The following is a 23,952-nucleotide window of genomic DNA, read 5'->3' on the forward strand; positions in this document are numbered from 1 at the left end:
GTGTGTGTGTGTGTGTGTGAGAGAGTGTGTGTTTACAGTCACGTATATCATCTGCGTGATCACACATATTAAAGTCCTGCTGTTAGCTGGTGGTTTTAGCTTGTAAATGTGCCACAGGTGTGTGTGTGTGCGTGTCTGTTTGTGTGTGTTGTTTTATTTCCGTGCTAGGAGGCAGGTCTAATTTCCAGAAAAGCAGGAGTTACACATCTAACCTTGAACACAACAAGGCCACGAACATAAACACAGACGGAGAGCGACATGAGGATGTTTACCGCGCCGACATCCGTCTTCTCTTATTTTACGCCTCTTTCTGCTTCACTCGTCGTCTTTTCTGAGATGATCTCTGCCGTCATGTCAGCCAGCAGGAGGCCAGAGCGCCACCAGCGAGGCTCCCAGATCCTGTGGTGCATTCATAACGCCATCAATTATTCACAGACAGTACCCATCAGCCCGATCCGTCCTGGCACTGACCCGGGATCGGGGTCCACCCAGCAGCTCGTTTGGCTCCTGCCCGGCTGACTGGCAGAGAGGCTGCTCTGGGATCTGTCGGACCCAGCAGAACAGCTCACTGCAGCAGAAACAGCAGCATCTCATCTTACAGCGCTCCACTCGATTAAAGGACAGAGACTCACTAAAGACGCAAAATGTGTGTGTATGTGTGCCTGCTGCGTATTTTCCTCCTTTTCCGAAGGTAAAAGTCTGCACACTCACAGCTGCCTTTTCTCTGATTAATCCGACAGAAACAGATGCTCCGAACCGGGACTACAACACAACAGACTCATTCATGTTCACGTGCTTTACGGTCTGAAAAACTGAAAGAAATATGGAGGCAATTGATCGGCCAATAACAAACTGACCTTCCAGGCTATAAATTTAGCAGCTACAGTATAAGAGGCTACTTCACCATGATAATAATGCAAATACAACAGGAAACTGAATACTGCTGTACAAAGTTGATCAAGAAAGTGTTTCTGTTCACATCACCACCTGGTCATTATTACAGACTTTCTTCAAATACACAGAACTTTATCTTAAATTCTAGTGAAGATCCCAAAGTTTCCAAAAATACCAAATATGTCAGGCTGAAGTTTGTATAAAATGAAGCACAAGACATCTAGAATATTTCAGTTTCTTATCATAAAACTTCAATAAAGAGCCTGGAGCAAGATGATATAGAATATACAGTATATGATGCTGTCAGAGTGGAAAAGATGATTTTTTTTCCAGCCATAAAGCTACTTTAGGTTAAATACAAAGGAAGAGCTTGATGTTCAGGGTTTACACGGTGCCTTCAAGTGGTGTTTTAGTGTTTATGAGAAGAATTCAGTCATATGTTGGATTCAAAACTTTGTATGTTAAAGAGGAAAGAGGAAATTCTTTTTGCAGCAAGGCAACATAATAACACAAAATCATGAAAACATTAACACAATAAAAGCACACAGAGACAATAAGAGCCAGTGTTATACATGCAAATGTCAGAACTTATAGACGTTACCTTTTATTACTGCAAATTCTCAAATAGTTTATTAACCTCAACTGCAGAGACAAGCAGGCCTTTATTTGAAACACTTATATAGCGACTGGCCTTGTCAGCAGGACGGCTCTTGGGAGGACAGTGAATCACCATATTGGTACAGACTGAAATTTCTCAACTACTATTGGATGGATTTTCATGAAATTTTGTACAGACCTTCATTGTTCCCAGACAATGTATCCTACTGACTTTGGTGATGCCCTGACTTTTCATCTAGCGTCATCATCACGGCAAAATTTCAGTTTGTCCCATAAATTCTTAGGATGGGGTCGTACTAGAAAAGAAGGAGTTTGTTCAACGTGTTGTCCGACCATGTTGGAAGTAGAGGCGTTCAGTACATGTACGAACAAATCTTTATCAACGAATCTTCAAAGTGAACTGAATGAATCATCATTTTCATGGACTGAATCTGTAGTTTCTAACAGTGGAGCTCCCAGCTGTTGTCAGCTCAGCAGCGAGTCACAGTATATTACTTCCTCCTCATACCATTGTCTGCGTGAATACTTGATTCTGATTGGGTGTCCATTAAATCCTGATAATGGACAACTACTAAGGAGTTCCAGTGAAACCGTGTCTGTTCACTGTTCTAATTCTCTTATTACTACAATGAGTGACTTCAACATTTCTTTTAACCTGTTTGAAGAATTTGACAACCTTGATGACTGAGATGCAGCTGAAGAAAGAGAAACTGAAAAGAAAAGGGAGCAACAGCACAAGGAGTTAACACCAGGATAGCTAGCTAGTCTTATTGTTAAACATACTGTTAAATTATATTTACTGTTTATCAACTGTACACAGTATTATTGACTTTGAATCTTGCTAGCATAACGTTAGCTTGCTAGCTCATAGCTAAGCCAAAGGGTTCTATGAGTTGAGTGGACTAAAAATATCTCCTGTTGCCAAGTCGTATCTGAGGTTCTTCCTGTTTACTAGAGTAGTGAACAACGTTTCTGTTGCATAAGAACCTTATGGGATGTTAATGATTGTTCCAGGTATTAGTCAAACCCTCAAGTGTTACCAGGGAAACTGAGTTATTGCTTGTAAAAAAAACATTAGATTTTGATTGCAAAACACATGAAAATATAAATTAATTGTTTTAATTTTTTCTTTAGCAAGTGACCATGGTATAAGCAGGATAATGAAATCCTGCAATTATCCCTTACTTAAGGCATATTGAAAGACCACAATAGCTACAGAAACAACTATAATCTGATATCTTTGTTTGAAATAATAGGCTGCTGAGCTGTTCGACTTATGAAAAGTGCTCGTATTGGTTGGTTTTATACTGAACTGAATGCGACAGCTTGGACTCAACAGACTGAACGTATTATTTAACTGAGGACAGAATCAGTGCTGGATATCAGGCCGTATGAACAGTAATGTGTTCAGTTACTGACATACATACTGTAGTGCATTTAAATAGTGATGCAACCACTTAGCCAATGAAAAAAGAGAACAAATCAGTGAGTATGAATCTTTGAAATGAAATGAATTACCAAAGTGATTTGTGGTTTCCACCCTTAATTGGAAGGCAGAATTGTGAGTCGCCGAGTGGCAGAAAGCCTGAATATTGGGATAAATATGGGGATAACATGGCACAGTCATCGTGTTACGCTTGGTTGTTGACAAAAAATATCATATAATGAATGGAAAAGAGAGCTTGAGAGAGGACTTTAGAGCCTGCTTACTTTCTCACCTCTGCACTCCCGGCCAATCATGGTGTGAAGTTGGTGTGAATGTCAGATTGATGGTTGTGGAAAGTTACAGAAATGGCCCTACGCAGCTCTTTCTATTGTCACGTTTGAAAGGTTTGACTTTGGGGTTTCCGAAGCTATTCTACCATCCAACAAGCTCTTCTGGTGGAGTATACTGGCGCCTTTTATTCTTGTTATTGTCAACCACCTAACAACAGCATCCTGTACTAGACTTCATATGTTGAAAATATGCTTTTTGAAGCGTTACACTTGTAGCTTTGGTTTACTTGCAGTTTTATTGCATAATGTTTGGTAAGATGTTGGTAACATTCATGTTGCATCTAGAATCTTGTTTTGTCCAACATATGGAGGTTTTGATGACTTCCTGCTGGGAGTCTTGTGGTTTATCTCAGATGTTTCTGTCCTGGTTTTGTCAGTATGTGTGAATGGAAGTCGTTGTTGTTGTTACCTGTGTGTGTGTCAGATCTGTCATGTGTTATTGACGCAGGTGTGTTCGTATGAGTGTATGTTTACATGCGAGTGTGTGAGTGTAACGCTTTGCTTTCTCCGCTCTGCTTCACCTGCTGCCCAGGTAACCCTAAGACCCCGCCCTGCCCTGCCATTGGCTCCGCTCAGCCCAATGAGCTTCCTGCTGCTTCCAGTGCCCGCAAATCCCGTAACGGTACAGACCACATCTCTGTGTGCCACGCCTATACCGCCCGCCCACCACACCTACCTTTCACCTGCAGCTGATCCTGTGTCTGCATGCGTTGTGGACGTCTTTGTACTGTCTCACTGGCTGTGATACCGTCCTGCAGTGTGTTTATTAAATGTGTTTTCTGTGCGTGGTGGTGAATTTAACGCAGTGTTGTGGACACTTCCTTGTAAAAGTCATCAGCTGCTTCATTTTCATTCACTCATCTTGACATTTTTTTCTAGTTATGTTGGCGTTTAAGAAAAGGAAAACATGCTTCACCGAGGACATCTTTATATACTGTAGACATGCAGCAGATATATCTACGACCTCACACAGGTTGGCAGTAGAGATGTGCCAGTATCAAATTTTAATTCTACGATTATTGTGGCCAAAAATACAGTATTATCATGATAATCATCAGACTTTTCTGAAATACCACTATACATACAATAAAATCACTTCACATGATGATCGCTTTGGATTTAATTGAACCAAACAAACTGAACAGTGATCAATGTTAGGGCTGCAACTAATGATTATTTTCATTAGTGATTAATCTGTCTGTCATTTTCTCGATTTGTCGATCAGTTGTTTGGCCCAGAAAATGGTGAAAAATCTCACTGTTTCCCAAAGCCCAAGGTGACGTCCTTGAACATCTTGTTTTGTCCCAACCAACAGCCATCAACCCAAAGATATTCAGTTCACTATATATATAAACCACATTCATATTTGAGAAGCTGGAATCAGAGAATATGGACATTTTTTTCTTAAAAAATGTCACAAAATGATGATTGAAATACTTGGCGATTAACAATTGACAACTAATTGATTAACTAACTAATCATTGCAGCTCTAAACTGTATATTGCTGCAGCCTGCAAATGCAAAATGACATCAAAAACTCTAAAAACACAAACAAAAGCAGGTTGTTTGTTTAAAGTTTAATGACTTTAAATGCAGCTTAGTGTCTCTTATTTTAGATTCTCTGCATTGTCTGATTTGTTTTGGCTGTTAATAGCTGTGAAAGAACCAAAAAATCCTGTCGATCACTTGGATTCACTTAACCGTAAACTAGCCCGCATATCATCAGGTGGACTAGCTAATGTTAGCATAGCAAGTCATGACAAGAGAAGCCTGGTTCTCTGGTCCTTCTGTGTCTCTATTTGACTGGTAAAAAAAATGCAGTTTTTTAGGGGTTTATCAAAGTCAAACTTGCTAATAAAGACAGCAATAATCATAGTAATTGAAATGGTTGGCAGTATTGTTAGCATCAGAATGTTTCACCACAGTATAAATGGAGGGAAAATGGTATACTGACAAACCTATATCTTACAGAATCTCAACTATAACTCAAACCTCTCTACAATCCATTGTGTCAAACAAATGCAGGAAAGGATATCCAGCAGCTAAAACAAACAACCAGATGGTGAAAGAACACAGACGGTTTATTGTATTTTATTATTTTCTATGGTAGAAGTTCAGGTTTCTGTTTCTGTCTGGTTTGGTGAGCGTGACTCAGCCCCTGGTGCACAGATTAATGTCACTTGCATGTATGTTGGCCGACACCAGTGCAAAGATCTGGAGGTGTTTACAGACCTGCGGAGGCAGAAATATGTTTCTGAAACTGGCAAAAATACCTCAGATCTAATCATTCTTTTTGACCTCATTACTTCATAAATATGCTGAAGGAATATAATGGTTTGAGCTGCCAAGAAATACTTAAAAATGCAAATCCAAGCTGAAATACTGCTGCCATTTATATCAAGCAGATGTCACGCTGATGACTTCTCTCTGCTCCTCTATATATCTGCCTGATATTTATGTACTTATTATGTCCAATTACAGATCAGATTTTATTAATGTGGCTGTATTTGGTCATTCTGATTCATCTTCAGTGATGTGATGTTCAAAAACAACTGCAAAGACTTGTTGTTTATGGAAAAATAATGAACCTGCAAGATGTGAATTAACAAAAGCTTCATTAGTACGAAAGAAAAATCAAACTGATGTTTAAAAGCAATAACAGACTGGAAGAGAATTTAAAAAGCCTTAAGTCACTGAACATAAACACACTGAGTGTATGAACTCAGACAAAAAACAGAGAAAAACAATAGTGCTGCTGTTCCACATATTTCCACTTATTTTTTCCTTTGTGGCTAATGAGTGTCTGGTTTGGAAACCCGATTTTACACACACACACACACACACACACACACACACACACACACACACTCCCCACCCCTATCACAACAAAGGGCTGCTCCACTTCCTGTCTTCCAGGCCCAGGGCCGTGTTTAGCGATGCATACATATCATTCTCAGGAGGGAGCCCAGTCTATAAAACACCCCACTCCTCTGCACACACAAACACACACAGACACACACAAACACACACAAACACACACACACACACACACACACACACAAACACACACAGACACACACAGACACACACAGACACACACAAACACACGCACACAACCATACATCATACCAGACATTCACCCTGTAGCTATCTGTGAAACTTATTAGACCTCACCTACACAAAAAGCAAGTGCAGTCGGATCGAAACCCACACACACACACACACACACACACACACACACACACACACACACACACACATGTCCCATATTACAGATACAGGCACTGTGGAAATCAGTGTTTTTTTATTTTTTCTGAACCTCTGCTGCACTTTGCACTAAACCCGAGAGGAATTTCACTGGAAAAAAATGTGCTTTTATTCAGTTTTAAACTACCAATATAATATATATAATAATATAATAGCTTTGTTTTCTAATATTGAAGTTCCTCTACTTTGTGCAATAAGGAAGAAAAAACAGCCTCCAGCACTGATGCAGGATATTAGACACTGAAAAGATCATTTTTATATCATCTGGCCAGAAATGACAGAGAAAGATTAATATTCTAGGTTCAGTCTGGCTCATTTACTGTTCTGTTTCTTTATATCGATCAGTGAGGTTTGTCTCTGTCAGATAAACTAATAACATAAAATAAATGAATAGCACATAGTTACAAAATGCTGTACAGTAAAAACAACAAAGCAAAACACAGAGACCAGTACAATTAGCTAAAATAATGAGATAATAAAGCAGGAGAATATAATTAGTTGAATATTTCATCATACAGTTTCCAGTAGAGTGAAATATTGATTTCAGTTTTTCATTCTCTTCATTTTGCATACTGTGTGAGATAATGATCAGATTTTAACTGATTTAAGTTATCATGATAACGATGTTTGCGTTAGCTGTCATGTCGTCACCTTTGCTGGTTTTTAAAACTAAAATTAGAGTAAACGTAACCTAATAAACAGATTTATTGTTAGATGTTTTAGTTAAGATGCTGTTTAGCCCTCCTGTTGTCTTCGGGTCAAATTTGACCCGTTTTCAAATGTTTTTATATCAGAAATATGGATTTCTTTCATCTAATTACCTGAAAATCACATGGATGGTTCCACACCACACACTTTGCAAGTAAAAGTAATGATCACTACTTTCATTGAATTTTGGGTATTTTATTGTGGACTTTTGTTCTTCCGAGTCAAAATTGACCCGGGAGGACAAAGGTGGTCGACGGGAAGACAACAGGAGGGTTAATGAAGTTTCTCAGAGTGGAAAACAATGAATGCCAAGAAAATCCTTTTATTTTCTTTCTCTTTTATTTACCGTATTTTTTTTAAAAAAGGTTAATAAGTGTCTAAATGTGCCAAATTTAGTCAAAAAAATTACAAAAAATGAGTAATTCCTGGGCAGATGTTAATGACAGAATAAACTTCAAGAGACATACACAAAATAAAACACAAAATAAAACAGTTTTGTGGTTCGATGCCCCACATTCACTCAAACAGACGACTGAGCATCTGACTGACAGGAAGAATATTCTGAGATGAGCTTCCTGTCCAGCTCTAGTGTTACTAGAGGTCAGAAACTCCACATGCTGCCTTTAATCTGAATCAAACACATCCTGTAAACTCAGATTATTGGGGTAAATTGTACTACTGTGATCCTTGTAAAAACCTTAAATCCAACTATCATCTTAATCCTGTAATTCACAGTAATCCAGTAACACTGAGTCTTAATGTCTGTACTCGCTGGTATGTAGGCTTCTCTTCCCTCCGTATCATCATCCTCCATTTCATGATGAAGCAGGCTGCAGACAGACTCGCTGCGTCTGCCTCTGCTCTCTGTTCTGCTGCTTCATTTCTGTCTTACATCACCAAGGTTAATTCATTCAGCGGCCTGCATGGCTCATCGATCTGCTGGATTATTTTCTGTGTGAGCTGGCAGTTTTGTGCTTGTCGTGTGCCGGGTGTTTGTTCTGTTATCGGGACGTTTATTGAATATATTTGTGACTTTTACATCATCAGTCAATACAGCAGAAGCAGCTGTGGGTGCATTTATTCAGTGTCATGTATGTGTCTGTGTTAGTGACTTGTATGTTTTTGGTCTTTTTTTGTCAGTCGGTGACTTCCTGTCTCCACCCACTTCAGATCAACCAATGAACAAACAGCTCTCCAGCTCCTCAGCTGCCCTCCACTCACCAGAGAGAGGTGAGAGAGACATGCAGATCAGATTTATCAGTGTTTTCTTAAACCTAAGATGCAAAACATGTTAAAGCACAAAACCTCCGTCACTCTCTGCTGAATGACAGATAACCTGCAGTTGCTCTAAAGGTATATTTATCATTTTAAAAGCTCTTTTAAACCATCCAGGTCTCTGTGGGAGAGGAAAAAGGGAAAATCAACATAAAACATTCAACTTGTGAGATGTGAGGCAAAGATACAGCCTGAGGTGAAAGAGACAGGTGCACGCTGAGTATCTAAAAAACAACGAGATGTTAGTTGTTATAGTTTGGTTGCAGCTGGAGCTGCAGCAGCAGATGTGACACGCTGCTCATGGAGACAATTAAAGTACTTAAAAACACTTAGCGCCTAATTGCTGCAGTTTGTGTGAGAAATTCACACTCTTCCTCAAAGTCAAATCTGAACATACAGGCATAATAAACATGTTTTTAGTTGGGATGAAACTATTATTATTGTTGATTAATCCGACGATTATTTTCCAGATTAATCGATTCATTGTTTTGTCTATAAAATGTCAGAAAACAGTGAAAATTACATATAAATGATAATTTCCTAATCCCAAAAGTGACGTTTTTAGATGTCTCGTTGTGTCTGAAAAGTCAAAAATCAAAAGATTCTCACTTTACTGTCATGTCTGACATCCTGAGAGGCAGCAGCCAGCAGATGGTCAACATTATTCCTTAAAAAATTACTAAAATGATTATTTGATTATCAAAGTAGTTGCTGATTAATGCTCTGCTGACTAATTGTTGCGGCTCTAATTTGTCGATTCAGTGTGAATTACACTATTGGAGGATATTATTATCGTCACAAATAAACATCCATAAATCTGCTTAGAAATCATAGAAAAAAAGAAGAAGAATCATCACATTTTTAAGTTTTCTTCAGTATTAAAGTGATCCAGTGATAGTCATCTATACATCCATTAAAAACAGGAACTGCTAACAGCTAATTCTGCATAGTTTTATGGTGCTGATTTGCCATAAATGTAAACAAGAGTAAACATCTGTAATTGTCTGTAGGTGTGAGTGTGAATGTCTATATGTGTCAGCAACCTGTCCTGCTTCTTATCTAATGTGAGACTCTACACAGAATAAACAAATATAAATAATGTATGAAACCCAAAAATATGGTTAAAAAATAATTGCTAGAGACAACGTTCTAAATCTAAACATTCACTTGTATTTCACCTGCATCTAATTTATACTAACTTATCTGATTTTTTGACTGAAGTGCCATTTTTTCTAGAAAATTCTTGAAACATTGCAGACAGGTTGAAATATTAATGTTTTTCTTTGGTTTATGGAGGTTTTGAGAGGTTTGATTGTTCCTCTTCACTCATTTGGACTTTCTGATTCCCTCGTTCTGTGTTTGTGTTGTTATGTCGTTGTTTTCCGTCTGTTCGTGTGTGTCGGTCTGTGACTCGTCAGTGTCTTTTGTGTCCCATCGAACAGCTTCCTCCAACAACCACAGACCGTACAGAAGTTCCTCCAACCGCAGGAGCATCGCTGGATTCCCCGAGGACACGTCCAAAGCCAAAACACCCACGGTCAGCACACACACACACACACACACACACACACACACACACACACACACACACACACACACACACACATAACAACAGAGACTTGCAACCTCATTATAAATGAAGTGTTCAGGACTTAAAGGGCACATTAGCAAGTGTCGTGAGCCGGTTTGTTTATTATGGTAATATCACAGATTTATATACGTCTGCAGCTGTAAACTGCAGAATTAAAGGTCTTTCTGTGTGTGTCGATTACTTTAAATGCGTCTGTAGAATAACTGTACACACACAAGACCAGCGGTTGTAACTGCTGTTGTTTCTTCAGAATGAAGCCACATTTCCACATAAACCTTCCTGGATCCTTGTTGACAGATGGAGTTATTGCTGCTGTGGTCAGATGTTTCTTTCCTGAAGAGGATTAAGATGTTTTCAGTCTTTCTACCATCAACAGGAATATACTATGAGAATCTTTAGCTGTTTGCACTACAAGAACTAAAACCTCGTCCTGTTCTGTGCACAGTTCTTGTAGTAAAATGCAGAGTTAAAGTGCCGACGTAGCTCAGGAGCCTCAGGAAGATTTTTTTATTGTGTCATCAAAATTAAGATTGTAAAACCGAGCCTCAGGATTGGAAGAAGTCTGGAAAAATTCATGTTATAGCAGGTTTTTATACTTCTCTTTTTCTCCAAATCATTTTCAGAAGTCTATTGTTTATAATATCAGATTTTAAAAATGACATTTGCATTTGTAGGTCGACTGTTAATCGTTTCTCTGCATTTCCCGTTCTTCACTTTTTATTACCATAAACACTCTGAGCAGTGCTCATCACAATACGACTTCAGTTTGTGCAGCAAACACTACACAAACTGGTTTTGGTTTGCAGATAAAATCCAGACAGAAATTAGCTTAATCTGATCACCTCTTTCTTGAAAAATCACGTATTTCATCAGAAGAAATTGGTAAAAACTGATAATAATGAGCCTTAGTGAAATGATTATGATCTATCAATTGTTTTATAGGCTTCAGTCCTTTCAGCACTTTATATTTACTTCATACAAATTTAAGCTGTTTTCACGATGTGGAGCCAGTTCAGTCCGAGAGATGGAGGTCGTTCTGAGATCTGTGCAGGATACGAGCGTAATGCCGACGGTCGCAGGAACAGGATCGGACAGGAAAGATGGATCGATGTTTGTCGAGACAGGAAGAAGATTTCATTCTCATGTCAGACTCTAATGAAGCTGACAGGCTTCTCAGTAATGGACTCGATGTTTTACAGTAGTTACTCTCATGTTTAAAAATTAATGTTCTTGTCAGTTATTGCTGGATGATTCAGTGGCTCTTTGCTGAAACACATTGAAAGTCATTTTAAGTTCTAGTGGAGAACTCAAACTTTCCAAAGATACTTTTGGGAAATTGGAAAATTGGGTTAAAAAAAGGTGGATTTCCCCCAAAATGTTGGTGAAAAGTGTGTAAAACTGACAATTTTCTGTGAAAATCAAGAGTTTAAGAGGTTGATATCAGAATGGTGCACCTAGAGCTGCAACGATTAGTCAATTAATAAATTAGTCACCAACTATTTTGATAATCAATGAATCGTTTTGAGCCATTTTTAAAGAAAAAAATGTCCAAATTCTCTGATTCCAGCTTCTCAAATCTGAATATTTTCTGGTTTATTTAGTTTTCTATGACAGTAAACTGAATATCTTTAGGTTGTGGACAAAAAAAGACATTTGAAGACGTCACTTCTTCACCATTTTATAGAACAAACAACTAATCAATTAATTGAGAAAATGATCAACAGATTAATCAATAATGAAAATAATCGTTAGTTGCAGCCCTGTGCACCACCTCCTCAGTTGTGTGTAACAAACATTGCTGAGTCATTTTTGATTGTTTATTTGCAACATATATTAATATTATTATTAATATTTGTAAAATGTGACTTGCAGGGGGAGACTCCGAACACACCGGCCCGTAGCTCTTCCTTCAGGGCCAACAGCAAAGGCCCCGCCACACCGAAACGGTACCACACACACACACACACACACATACACACACACACACACACACACACACACACACAATCCTGCTCATACTTCAGGTGTCTCGATGCGGTTGTGTTGGTTACAGGGTGAGATCAAACAGGAGTCGGGCCCAGTCTCCCTGCTCCCCCGGCCAGTACCCCCCCTCCCCGCACCGGCAGAGGGCCAGCACCCCCAGCAATGACGACAGGGGTCACAATGAGGTCAAAGGTCATGGCACCCTGGAGAGGAAATCCACCAAATCTGAGACCTCAGAGAAGAAGATCCCCAAATCCACCAGCAGAGAACTGACTGCAGGTGTGTGTGTGTGTTTGTGTGTGTTTGTGAGCACATTGTTGAGTGTTTATTATCAGCCTTGTCACAGAGGATTTAGTTCATAAGCTGACTGAAGTCGTCATTTTTACACTCTGTATTGCTGCAAACGGATGCATCATCCTCAAAGACGTCACAGTTAATCCAAATTTTCAGCTGCATTTCCACAAAGACCTCTGAAAAGAAGAATTTATTAATAGAAAACTACAAAAACATCCACCCTGTAATTATAATATTTGCCTTTAAGTCCTGAGACACCAAGTTTTACACATCGAAGCCCAGTTTATACTTCCTGCATCTGCGTCCATATGATGTCAGTGAGGGTCTGCACGGAGCATTCGTGTGCAGCCCCAAAATTTATGAAATATGTGTGAAGATGTCTGGCTACGCAGACACCCAATCTGGTAAAAACAGAACCAACTACATCCACCCCTCTGATTTATTCAGAGTATCTGCAGATCTGCAGGCAAAGACAAAGGTCTTGAATGTTTCCTCTTGCCTGCAGTAGACAGTAACAGTGTCTCCCCCGCACACACGACGATGCCAAGCCAACGTTTTCAGATTTACACACTGGAGGCATTTTTGGAAAAGATTCATTTTTGGGGAAGAAAAACTCTGTTTTAGTCTGGATGAAGGGCCACAACGCAGAGAAAAGGATCTGCTTATAAATGTAACTGGCTCAGTGTGGACATGGTCTAAGACTGGTGCTGCAGACGTGACAAGTCAAGATTATAGCAAAAACTTAAATGAATCATTATTACGCTAATAATAATAAATTATATTACTAGGAATCATTGTTATATATATCTGGGAAGTAGTGACAAAAATGTGATATAAATGTAAATTCATGTTCTTAATAAGTAACATTATGGTTTCCCATCACACTTTGACCAGTATGATCATGAAACAGGTATTAAATTATATTCTATGTGGTATTAAAAAGGTCTTTAAATTTTACATTTTTTGGTGGAAACTACAGAAATCCTGTTATTATATCATTACAATCATGTTCTTACTGTTAAAAGGTGCTGATCTTGCTTTATTTCATTTTATATTATTAAACAGTTTTAAACACTAAAATGTAACTAGTTTGTGATTGGAGCATTTAATTGTCTTCTTGCAATGAGAAACTCACCTCACCGCCGTTTTCTCTCACCGCCAAAAGGGTTTTTAACAAACGTTACTGCATACATGCATACATCTCCTTACTGAACCGTCTTTGTTCTCTCCATCCTCCACCACCACAGAGTCTCCTGGCACGCCCACAGGCAGGAGTGTTGGTGGGACGACGGATGCCGAGGAGGCGTCCAGACTGCTGGCAGAGAGACGCCGTCTGGCCCGAATACAGAAGGAGCAGGAGGAGAGACAACGGCAGGAGGAGGAGAGGTGTGTGTTTCTGATGATATGTTATATATACTGTACATACATGGACTAATGTTATAGATCATTTCAGCTTCTTTTAGTCGGTTGCTACGAAAAACAGAAGAAATATTTATAATAACCAGATTAACTCCTTCACATTGTTAATATAGACAACTAAATGTTGTTTTATTGATTTACAATTAACTTAATATTGTGTTTCATCGATTCACAAATAAAAACAATTATTTTATCGACAAACAATTAGCAAAATATATTGCAACGATAAGTCAATAGACAAAAAATTAATTGCCAACTATTTTGATGATATAAAAATGCCAAAATTCTCTGTTTGCAGCTTCTTAAAGGTGAATATTTTCTGGTTTCTTTCATCTTCTGTGACAATAAACTGAAAATCTTTGTGGACTGTTAGTTGGGACATAAGACGACGTTTAGATTCCATCTTGGGCTTCGGGAAAAAGTGATCAAAAAACCAAATTATTCTAGAAACTGGGTTAAAAATATGTCAGATTATATTCTTTAATCATGCTAGTTGTATTCTACGGTGGCCCGTACAGCTCAAACTTGATGTGTTCCTTCAGACTGAGAGCCGAGGAGGAGCAGAGGAGGAAGGAGGAGGCCAGAGAGCAGCAGGAAAGAGCGTTACGACAGGCCGAGGAGGAGAGAGTGAGGCGGGAGGAGGAGAGGAGGAGCAGGGAGGAAGAGGAGAGACGACAGAAGGAGCAGCGATGGAAGGACATGCAGGATCAGCTGGACAAAGAGGTAAACGTCATGTCAATAAATTATCACATTAATGTTGAGACGTTCATTCACAAACCCCAATTAATCATGTTTCAAGTTTTCAGGTGCAATAATGATACCTAATCATCAAAAATATAAAGAATTGTGATTCAACAGAGAAAAGGGAAAACATTTTTTAACAAATTAATGCTTCTACAGTCAGTGTGTTTATATGCACTGGAGTAACAGAGTCAGCGTTCTGCAGTAATCAGATTTCTTAAATGTCATGTAATCAAAGTAGAGAATTACAGAAACTTGATTTCTTCAGCAGGATTTTCTCTGAGAAAACCAACGTTCTGGGCTTTTTACACGTCTGCAGAAAAAGACTTCAGACAGGGAACGTAGTGGATAAAAGGAGAGATTATTATACAAAATATTACAAATACAACTGAAACTCTTTCACTTCACTCTGTTTTCTGTGTATTTTTCTTATTTTAATACAGTTAAAATACAGTAATTAAGCCTTTATTACTAAAAAAAAAAGTCAGATTACTATTCAACTGCATGTTTACATGAAACCCCAAAAAGTAGAAATGTTTCTTTATTTTCTTCATTTATATAATTCACCATCTTCTAGCAAATAACAAATTATGATTACATTGGTTATCATGCTTTTCTAAATATTGGTATTATACAGAAATAAAGAAGAACTACTGTTTGTTCTGTCATGATGTTATAAAAAATGGTGATTGGACAGTAAGAGATATTATGATAAATAAATCAAACTGAAACTCTAAAAATGGATTAAAACAGTGGAAATTACACCTTGAATACGGTACGGACTTAGACATACAGACTGTAGAAAAAGAGAGAGTAAGTGACTGGATGTTTTTCAGAGGGAGGAGGCCTTCCTGCGAGCCCAAAGAGAAGCTGAGAGGAAGAGACTGGAGAGAGAGCAGCTGCACATCCAAGAGGAGCAGGAGAGACTGCAGAGGAAGAAGGTACCAAACAGATCTCCTTTAACCCTCACACACCCACCACAGACCAAGTTTGTCTCTTTTAGGGGGATCAAGATTCATTTGAGATGCAGCTCAGCACTGTGTGTCTCTGTGTTTCTACTCATAAATCTATAATAAACATTGTGTTTCGTTAGGCACCTATTCAAATTTTGAATGTTCATGGTGTATAAGGGTTTATAACATTATGATGGAAGTATATGATGGTCATCCACCTGCTCAATTAATATCTCACAAGTTGTTGCAGCAATTTTTGGGTTGATACTATTTGTTACATGGATTTGGTGCAAAATTTAACCATTTTTGACCAGTCGAGGATTGATAAAAATGGTCAAAAATCCCTCCAAAATACCACATTAAGACACCGAGATCTTGAGGAACATCAAAGAAAAATTCATGTTGTGAATCAAAAACTTTTGACATTTGGAGATTTCTGTAAGAATTGCATTTTTCAGAGATTGGATGGTGAGCACTTCTGTTCTGGAAATTGCTCAGAAACCCCCTTATTGTTAACATACCCATTAAAGCCAAACGTCCTCTGAATGCTCTCGGTCTCTAGTTTGTGGTTGTTAAGTTTCATGAGGCTGTGATGATCCTAGAGGTCACAAAAGGTCATTTTATAAAGTGAGGTCAAGTTTCAAAAAATGGTCTCACTATAATGAAATGACATAACATCATCACACATGAATACAGTTGGGCTCATTGAATCCACAAGAGTCTCAGTTTTCCAGTCAGACTCAATTAATGCAATTCTGAGACAGTTTAGGGACCCAGAATGCAGAAATATTCAATACATTTATACTGCATGCAAAAAACTGCATGGGATTAGCATAAAGTGAGCATGTCTGTAAAGGGGAGACTCGTCGGTAACCATGGAAGCCATTTTCATTCAGATATCTGAGGTCAGACGTCAAGGGACCCCTTTGAAAATGTCAATGCCAGTTTTTCCCTTTGAAAAGCCTTTGGAGCGTTATTCAGCCTCCTGCCCAACAAGCTAGCATGACATGATTGGTACCAATAGATCTCAAGGTCGTCTAGAGTGGATTAAAATTAAAAAATTACAGATTGTTGTACAGATTCACATCAAACTCATCACATGGCCTTTTTTGAATGTGGTGAAAATGACAATAATAAAAAATGAAACACTTTTAGTTTCTTTCTTAGAAACCAGAGCAGTAATTGAGATTCATTCTTGACCTTGAAAACAGCAGAAACGATCTCCAATCAAAAGTTCATCAGTAGCTTCCCTGCTGCTTTTGATATTATCACATATGATCTGATCTTCATCAGCAGGTGGAGTTTGCCCAGTTGTTATTTTATTTTAGATGTTCAGATTTTCTTTTTTTCTGGTGAAATTTTTATCTTAACTTTCTCAGCTGCTGTTTTCAAGGTCAAGAAGGAAATTTGAATCTCAGCTTTTAAGCCGACATGAGGAGACGTCCTTAAACTGCTCTAAAAAAAGGGAAATTATGACTCTACAATTCTATTACAACCAAGCAAAAATCATGTGATATGATCCAAAGCACCAGGACACTAAATCCAAAGTCAAGAGTGAACGTTGAACAGCTGCTAAATGTTCCTCGTTGTGGTGAGATTTGTTCGTCAACGACATCATCGGTCACATCTGTGTTTGTGTCTGTTTCAACAGAGAATTGAGGAAATCATGAAGAGAACAAGGAAGAGTGAAGTGGACACTCCGTCTAGTGCTGCAGGTGAATGTTAAATAGACACAAACACCTTCCTGAACACTTCCAAACATCCTCTCATCTGTCTGATGACTTCATTTTCTGCACTAAAGCAATTTAATATCTTTAATTTCTGTCAATCCTTGACTTTTTATTTTTGCTATGTCGTGTCTTTCTTTCTGTCTTTATTTAATTTGGATGCAAATTTTTATTTTTAATCCTTATTAATCTGGTTTCCGTCACATAATTAGTTTTGTATAAAACTGATGTTGATGCGTCTCAGCTGCAGTGTGACTCAGCAGTGTTCGTCAGGCAGGAGAGCAGCGCCTCCTCATGGTTATTGGCAGTAACACCAATAACACCGACACAATACTGCAGCAATTGATGAACTCTCTGACCCACAGCGGCTTACAGCACATTACAACTGTTTTATCAGCATAGTGGGAATAAACCACATTGATTCCTCCGTTACTAAACACTAAGTCACAAAATCTGTTCAACGAATCATCCAATCTGTGACCAACAGACACACTTACTGCACCACATTTACTGAACATAATCCATAAATATATTCTGTTTATATGACCACCCATTCGATTACAAGAGCTTAAAGACCTGCAGCTCCTCTGTTGTAAAATAACTTTCCGTTGACGCTGCCTGTTCGCAGCATCTGACGTGAGAGCAGAGCCTGCTGTCGGCTTGGATGAAGACGTCCCGACTCCTGCTGAAGCCCCCGTCATCATGCTGGGACCTCTGGAGAACAAGAGCTTTGTGGACGAGCTGTCCGACGGAGTCCAGTCCATGGACGTCAGGTGAGACCTCTCTGATGTTTCCTGCCGTCTCAGGCTCAGTTCACAATAAGCATCGACTCAAGACGTGCAGAGTAGAACAGAAGAAGCTGTTTTGTTGTTCTTTTTCATGCTGTTTGTACGTTTCTTCACATTTCAGTGTGTCTGCCAGGTTTTGACTCCCCACATACCAATAAAGTCGGCCTTTTTTGGCTTCTTTTTCTCCAGTCTTGCATCTCATTGTCATCCCTTGCCAGTGTCTCTCAGCCCAACAGATACAATTACGTATGAGGTGTCTCAGATGAAAGAAGAAAGATTCATTTATTGTCATGTGACACTCACAAATTCTAATTTGAACTTTCAAATACAAAATTCTTATTTATGAATCATCCAGATCTGATTTTGTATCATGTACGACCCAAAAATGAGGAAAAAATGACTCAGTATTGTTAATTAATATTAAATACTGAAATCGGAAATCAATTAAATATTATCTCTGTCATCATTGTTTCTTTAAGTTCTCCATCTGTCTCCATCAGTCCGGTTTCCAGGGAGGAGCAGGCGAGCGCTCAGGAGTTTTCTCCGGTCACTGAGGGAACAGACGGCTGCCCCCTGGAGCATCTGATGGACCTGGACGCTCACGGGCGAGAACAGCGACAGGGCGCAGAATCGCCTCCCTTCCCCAAGCTGCAGGCCGGCAGCGGGGTCGGCGACCTCAACAAGAACCTGCTGATCCAAGGGTACAGCGCCGCCTCCAGCGAATCCTCCCAGCTCATCCACAGCGTCAGTCCCAGCAAACTGGACGTCTAGTAGCCAGGTAGAAGTTTGTCCACAGTGACAAAAATATCTTTTGCTTCATCACTGCAGCCATAAATTAAAACCAAAAGCAAGACAGTTGAGGACAGACGTTAAGAAAAAGACATAAAACAGAAGACAGAGATGCAGTTTAAAGTTTAGTTAGTGAAAGTTTGTTGCTGTGATGTGAAGCTGTATTTGCTCGACATATTTTTGGTAAAATCTCAGTGTGTCATGTTTTTTCCGACCAGCGGTGATTGGGCCGGATTCTGAGTGCATTTTGCAAGTTTCAAAACAAGCAAATCATATTATATTTGTAGATGGGTTAGCCTAACAACCGTAGCTAGGAAACACTAAGTAGCATTAAAAGCATCGAGCTCATCTGATAACTCTGGAAGGTTGTTTGTTAACTGAGTTGTGGGTTTAAAACATTGACAAAATGACATTATATAAATTAAATCATATGTTACAAATTGTTTTTGTAGCGATTAATTTGTGGGCTTGAAATTAATGTCATTAACGATTCATCTCAATTATTTTCTCAATTAATGGATTAATCATTTCTTCTACAGAATGTCCACAAATAGTAAAAAAGGCTCATCAGGAGTTCTCAGAGCCCGTTGTGATTTATTAAAATTTAATTAAAATGTCTTTTTTAATCCAACTAACAATCTAAAGCCAAAAGATATTCAGTTTAATATCATAAAAGAATTTAAAAAATGAAAATATTCACTTTTGAGATGCTGGAACTAGTGAATTTTTGCCATTCTTGCATCTAAATGATTCATCGATTGTCAAATTAGTTACTGATTAATTTTCCGTCGATCAAGTAATCATTTAATCTTTACACATGTATTTGGTGAATTAAGTCTTAAAACTCTGGTTTGACAAAAAAAAATTCACCGAAGGTCCACTTAGAGGCTTTTCCCTCACAGCTGCATCTTAATCATCGGACTGAGTTTGCTCCGTTGTCATGGAGACGGCTTAATTGTCACCACACGACAGTCACATGACTACAGGTGGTCGTTCTGTCCATCCACATGTTTTTCCCCCAAATACGACCACCTGTTATCACGTGACTGAAGTTCCATACTCAGGACACATGATGACAACTCCAGCGGAAGGCTTGAAAGCTCTGGAAAGAGCTAGTAAGTAACCCTTGAGTGAAGGTTCTTTATGTGCTTTAAATGTGTGTAATCAGCCGGGTGTTCATGTTGCAGCTGCAGAATTTTGATCATAAAATGAAAACATACAGAGAAACAAATGTTACAAAGCTTTTATTGATAATATTGTAGATTTAAACTTCTACTAAGTTTTCAGTTTTTGACTTTGTGTCTTTCAGGAGGTTTTCAGGTTCGGTGTAAACAGGAACCAGGAGAAACAGACCACTAGACCATCACCTCCGTCTGCAACTACAACAATCATCATTTCCACAAGGAACGACTGCTGAACACCTGATTTCTCATCTGTATTAAACCACAAACGCACATAACTGTTACGCTTCTGGACACGTTTTGAGGCAGTGCAGATGGGCAATTTTGACTCTCACAGACTCAGTTATTAACAAAAATTAAAATATTACTACAGTAAGTTTAGTTTTTGAAATGATTGTGAGACAGAGACAGAAGTTCACATCATTCTTGCATGTTTGTCACGTGAAAACATTAAGTTTAGGAAAGTGAAGCAACTATATAAACTTAATGTCATGGTTATGTTTATGCATCTAAAACTTAACCGGAAAATAAAACTCTATAAATGCTATTTCGAGGTCAATATCAGCCCAGATCTGCACACATCAAACTGCTTTTCATTTACAGATTTTTTCACAGAAGCTCCTTGCAGCCTTCTTAAATCAGCACCGATGCGTCTTGCCTACATCTGTTCCCGTTGAAGCCAATATTGCTCATCTGCATCACCGCAAAATATCACTCGAGTGTCATCCGCTTTAATCTCTCATCCCCGCTTTTGTAAAACTCTGTAAATAGATCTGACTGGGCGGTGGAGTCTGTCGCCGTAGAGACAGGGAAGCAGCTCTGTAGCAGTTTATCCCGACGAGACGCCGTGAAACAGACACTGTTGTGTGAATCCTGTGTAGCATCTTCAGTGAGGACTAGCTAGTTGAGCTGTTAATGGCTGTGGTTGTAGCTGTGTACTTCTACAGTGTGTGGGAATTTCTCTCTTTCTGTCAGTGTTTTCTGATGGTTACTGTGTGTTTATCTCACCACTGACCTGCTCTACTGCTGACAGCCACTCTTACTACTATAAAACCCCAGTCTGCTGTAGATTTCCTGTCATCCTGACGCTGGAGAAACCATCAACAACCGATATTATAACCCTGCTGTCGACCCGTAACACGTAGCCTATAGCTTCGGATTCTCTGCTGCTCGTCTCTGGACAATTTGTGGAGGAGAAACAATCCACAGCAAGGATTTAAACAAATACCTGTGAGGGGGAGGGGGAAGGGGTTAAAAAAATATATCCTGTATTTTTATCCACAGGTCAGGAAAATATTGACACAGTATGTTGTGTATTTGTCTGGCACTGACTGTAACCACGCTAGCTGCAGTTTAGAGTGTGCACTTACAGTAGTTGTGTGTTTCACTGCTCTGAAGACGCTTGTATCTCCACCTCATACGGACTCAGATAGCTCATTTTCCCCCCGACAACAACAACAACAAAAAAAACAAAAAAAATACCTCACCAACACAAAACAGACTCTGGTGTTAAAACAGCGTTCATCACCTCGCAGCTCATCACCTCTGAGGCCTTAAACCTCTGTGCAGTCAACATCCTCCCATCCTCTGTGCTTTGACCTCTGGCTGTGTTACATCCAGCATGTGCACTTTTGCTGTTTAAAGGCCCTTTTCCACTAAAACATCCTGGAAGAAATGTTTCCTGAGCAGGTCTGTGTATGCCTCTCAGCTGCACCTCAAGAGCCACAAAGATTAGACAGATTAGAAGGAAGTGGAAGAAGATTAGAAGGAAGTGAGGGGAAAGAATGTGAAGAAAATTGTGCCGCAGCTTTACTCTGTGGATGATCAGTCACGAGTTCAGAAATACTGAGGTAATAAGCCCATAAACCTAAGAAAACTTTGACCAACCACCAACCAAACTCTGCAATTTTCTGAAAAAAATCAGGAGAATCACATTCTATTTATTGAACTGTTCAGTCATATATATATATTTAATGATATCTCCCTACATTATGATCTGATGGCAGGTATAGAGAGATAATGCTAAATTCATTTTGTTTTTCATATAGAAAGACACACAAAAAAGTATTAGAATCAACCTTAAAGGCATACTATGCAGAATTTTCCTTAAAAAAAAACACAAACAAACAATGTATAGACTCATAGAAAAATAATCCCTCTCAATCATCACTCATGACCCGCTAGAAGTGGGGACGTCAGGACGTTTCTGGGCGTTTCTGGTGTGTAGCTCTCAGCCAATAACAGCGCACAGGTGAGAGGTCGGGACTATAAAAACGTAGCGACCAGGTTACATCGCTGTGTTTTTTTTTTTTTTTTTTTTTAAATGTGCTTCAGTGTTTCCCCCGCTTCTCTCTCCTCTGCTGTCTGTGTGTCTGTTTGACTGAGCTACACACACACACACACACACACACACACACACACACACACAGACAGGATGAAGCTTTGGCTGCATTCACATCAAATCCGGCAATGCGGCACCTTCCCGCAGGGTTGTGCGGAGGTGTGGGCGTGTTTATTGGTTCTCGCCAGCGTCGCTCGATCTCTTTTTTTTCACTTTGTAGCTCGCTCGACCACTGCTGCTCTCTCTCTCTCTCTCGCTCGTTGAGCCGGGGAGGAGGGGCCAACTGACAAATCCTGCATAGTATGCCTTTAAAAAAACACAAAATGTGTAGTATGGATTGGAAAATCACATATTTATTCAACTTTTCATTTAGGTTTTTTGTAAATTTGATCTCCCCACATTATCTATTACATATATCTACTCTAAAAACATTAAATTCTTTTAGTTTTTAAAGTGAATTTATTTTGGTTTTTACCTTAAAGACAGTCAAAAACAACATATATAATGTGTGAAATCACAGAATATAAACTTAAGGCCATCATAAACCTCCCACATTTCCAGAGATATTCAGTGTCCTCAGTGGAAACACCTTCCTTATTTAAGTTTATATTGTGCTTTTATGGCGCAGACTCCCATATAAATATGTGAATTTGTTTACTTAAAGGTGACAAGTCAGCTGGTGTGTTAATGCGGCCATGATTTAAAGTAAAACCTTAGTCACAGGGACTTTTTGGCAGATAGGAAATGTGGGAAAAGAACCAAAATTGGATCTGGGTGCACAGAGAGTTTCCTGCTGTGGAAAAAGGGCTCTACTGCTGCTCTAAAGTGTCACATTGAGGTAAAAAAGTATTTACATGCCACTGCGGCAAAACTTCAGCGTTTCGGTTTACGTTTCCTGTCGGCTTCCTTCTTTCCGTGTTAAATCATTACTCCTCCAGAATCTGCTGAATCTCATTGTAAGAGGGTCTCCTGGGTTCCCTTGTATATGAAGTGAGAAATAAAGGACATAATGTTTATCCTAATATTACTTAAACTCTGTGACACTGCAGCTTGGTGGAATATATCATTGTAGATGTGGTGCATGGATAACTGCTGAAAAAGAACAATAAACTTCATCAAGCCATTTGTGTCAGTGAGTTGGATAAATTCACAAATGTAAATTAATGAATGAAGGGAAATGTTTAAAAAGTGTATGAGATGTTTAGTCTTTGACATTGATAACAAGTGTGAAATTACAAATGTAGAGTAGGACTTAAAGCAGACACTTATTTATAATTACATCTCACTGTGTGTTGAATTTATGCTGCACTGGAATTAAAACTGATCTGCAAAAACTGGGAGTGAAAAATGCTTGACTATTAAGACATCAGAAGCACAAATACTCACAGCGTCCTGACAATGTGCCAACGTTTGGCAACTATTAGAAAGCAATAATAATAATAATAATAATAATAATAATAATAAATAGTCTCCTGATCATAACTCACCTCCCTTCTTAAACTCTGAAGAAGACGAGTAGTGGTTGAGGTGTTTCAGTGGACCAGGACTCCAACCAAGAACAGTTACATTGCTGTTTATACAGTATTTGAACCAAAGATCATAATATT

The 23,952-nt window shown here is 38.9% G+C and overlaps 1 protein-coding gene across 4 annotated transcripts in view; it reads left to right on the forward strand.

The window, feature by feature from the left end:
* The window catches only part of map7d2b (MAP7 domain containing 2b), a 37,021-nt gene extending 13,553 nt beyond the window's left edge, over nucleotides 1–23,468 (forward strand). The window contains exons 6-17 of one of the 4 annotated variants that reach the window (XM_067578056.1): nucleotides 3,821–3,910; nucleotides 8,404–8,493; nucleotides 9,957–10,075; nucleotides 12,002–12,075; nucleotides 12,183–12,391; nucleotides 13,654–13,792; nucleotides 14,368–14,548; nucleotides 15,403–15,507; nucleotides 17,171–17,234; nucleotides 17,875–18,019; nucleotides 18,535–18,812; nucleotides 20,133–23,468. In XM_067578056.1, coding sequence (XP_067434157.1) covers nucleotides 3,821–3,910; nucleotides 8,404–8,493; nucleotides 9,957–10,075; nucleotides 12,002–12,075; nucleotides 12,183–12,391; nucleotides 13,654–13,792; nucleotides 14,368–14,548; nucleotides 15,403–15,507; nucleotides 17,171–17,234; nucleotides 17,875–18,019; nucleotides 18,535–18,805 — 1,487 coding nt within the window. In that variant the 3' untranslated portion in view covers nucleotides 18,806–18,812; nucleotides 20,133–23,468. The remainder of the gene's footprint in view (nucleotides 1–3,820; nucleotides 3,911–8,403; nucleotides 8,494–9,956; nucleotides 10,076–12,001; nucleotides 12,076–12,182; nucleotides 12,392–13,653; nucleotides 13,793–14,367; nucleotides 14,549–15,402; nucleotides 15,508–17,170; nucleotides 17,235–17,874; nucleotides 18,020–18,534; nucleotides 18,813–20,132) is intronic. The other 3 variants (XM_067578057.1, XM_067578058.1, XM_067578059.1) reach the window with 3 other exon arrangements.
* Nucleotides 23,469–23,952: the final 484 nt, after the last annotated feature.

The sequence above is a fragment of the Thunnus thynnus genome, chromosome 21, assembly GCF_963924715.1.
Source record: "Thunnus thynnus chromosome 21, fThuThy2.1, whole genome shotgun sequence".
Taxonomy (NCBI): Eukaryota; Metazoa; Chordata; class Actinopteri; order Scombriformes; family Scombridae; genus Thunnus; species Thunnus thynnus.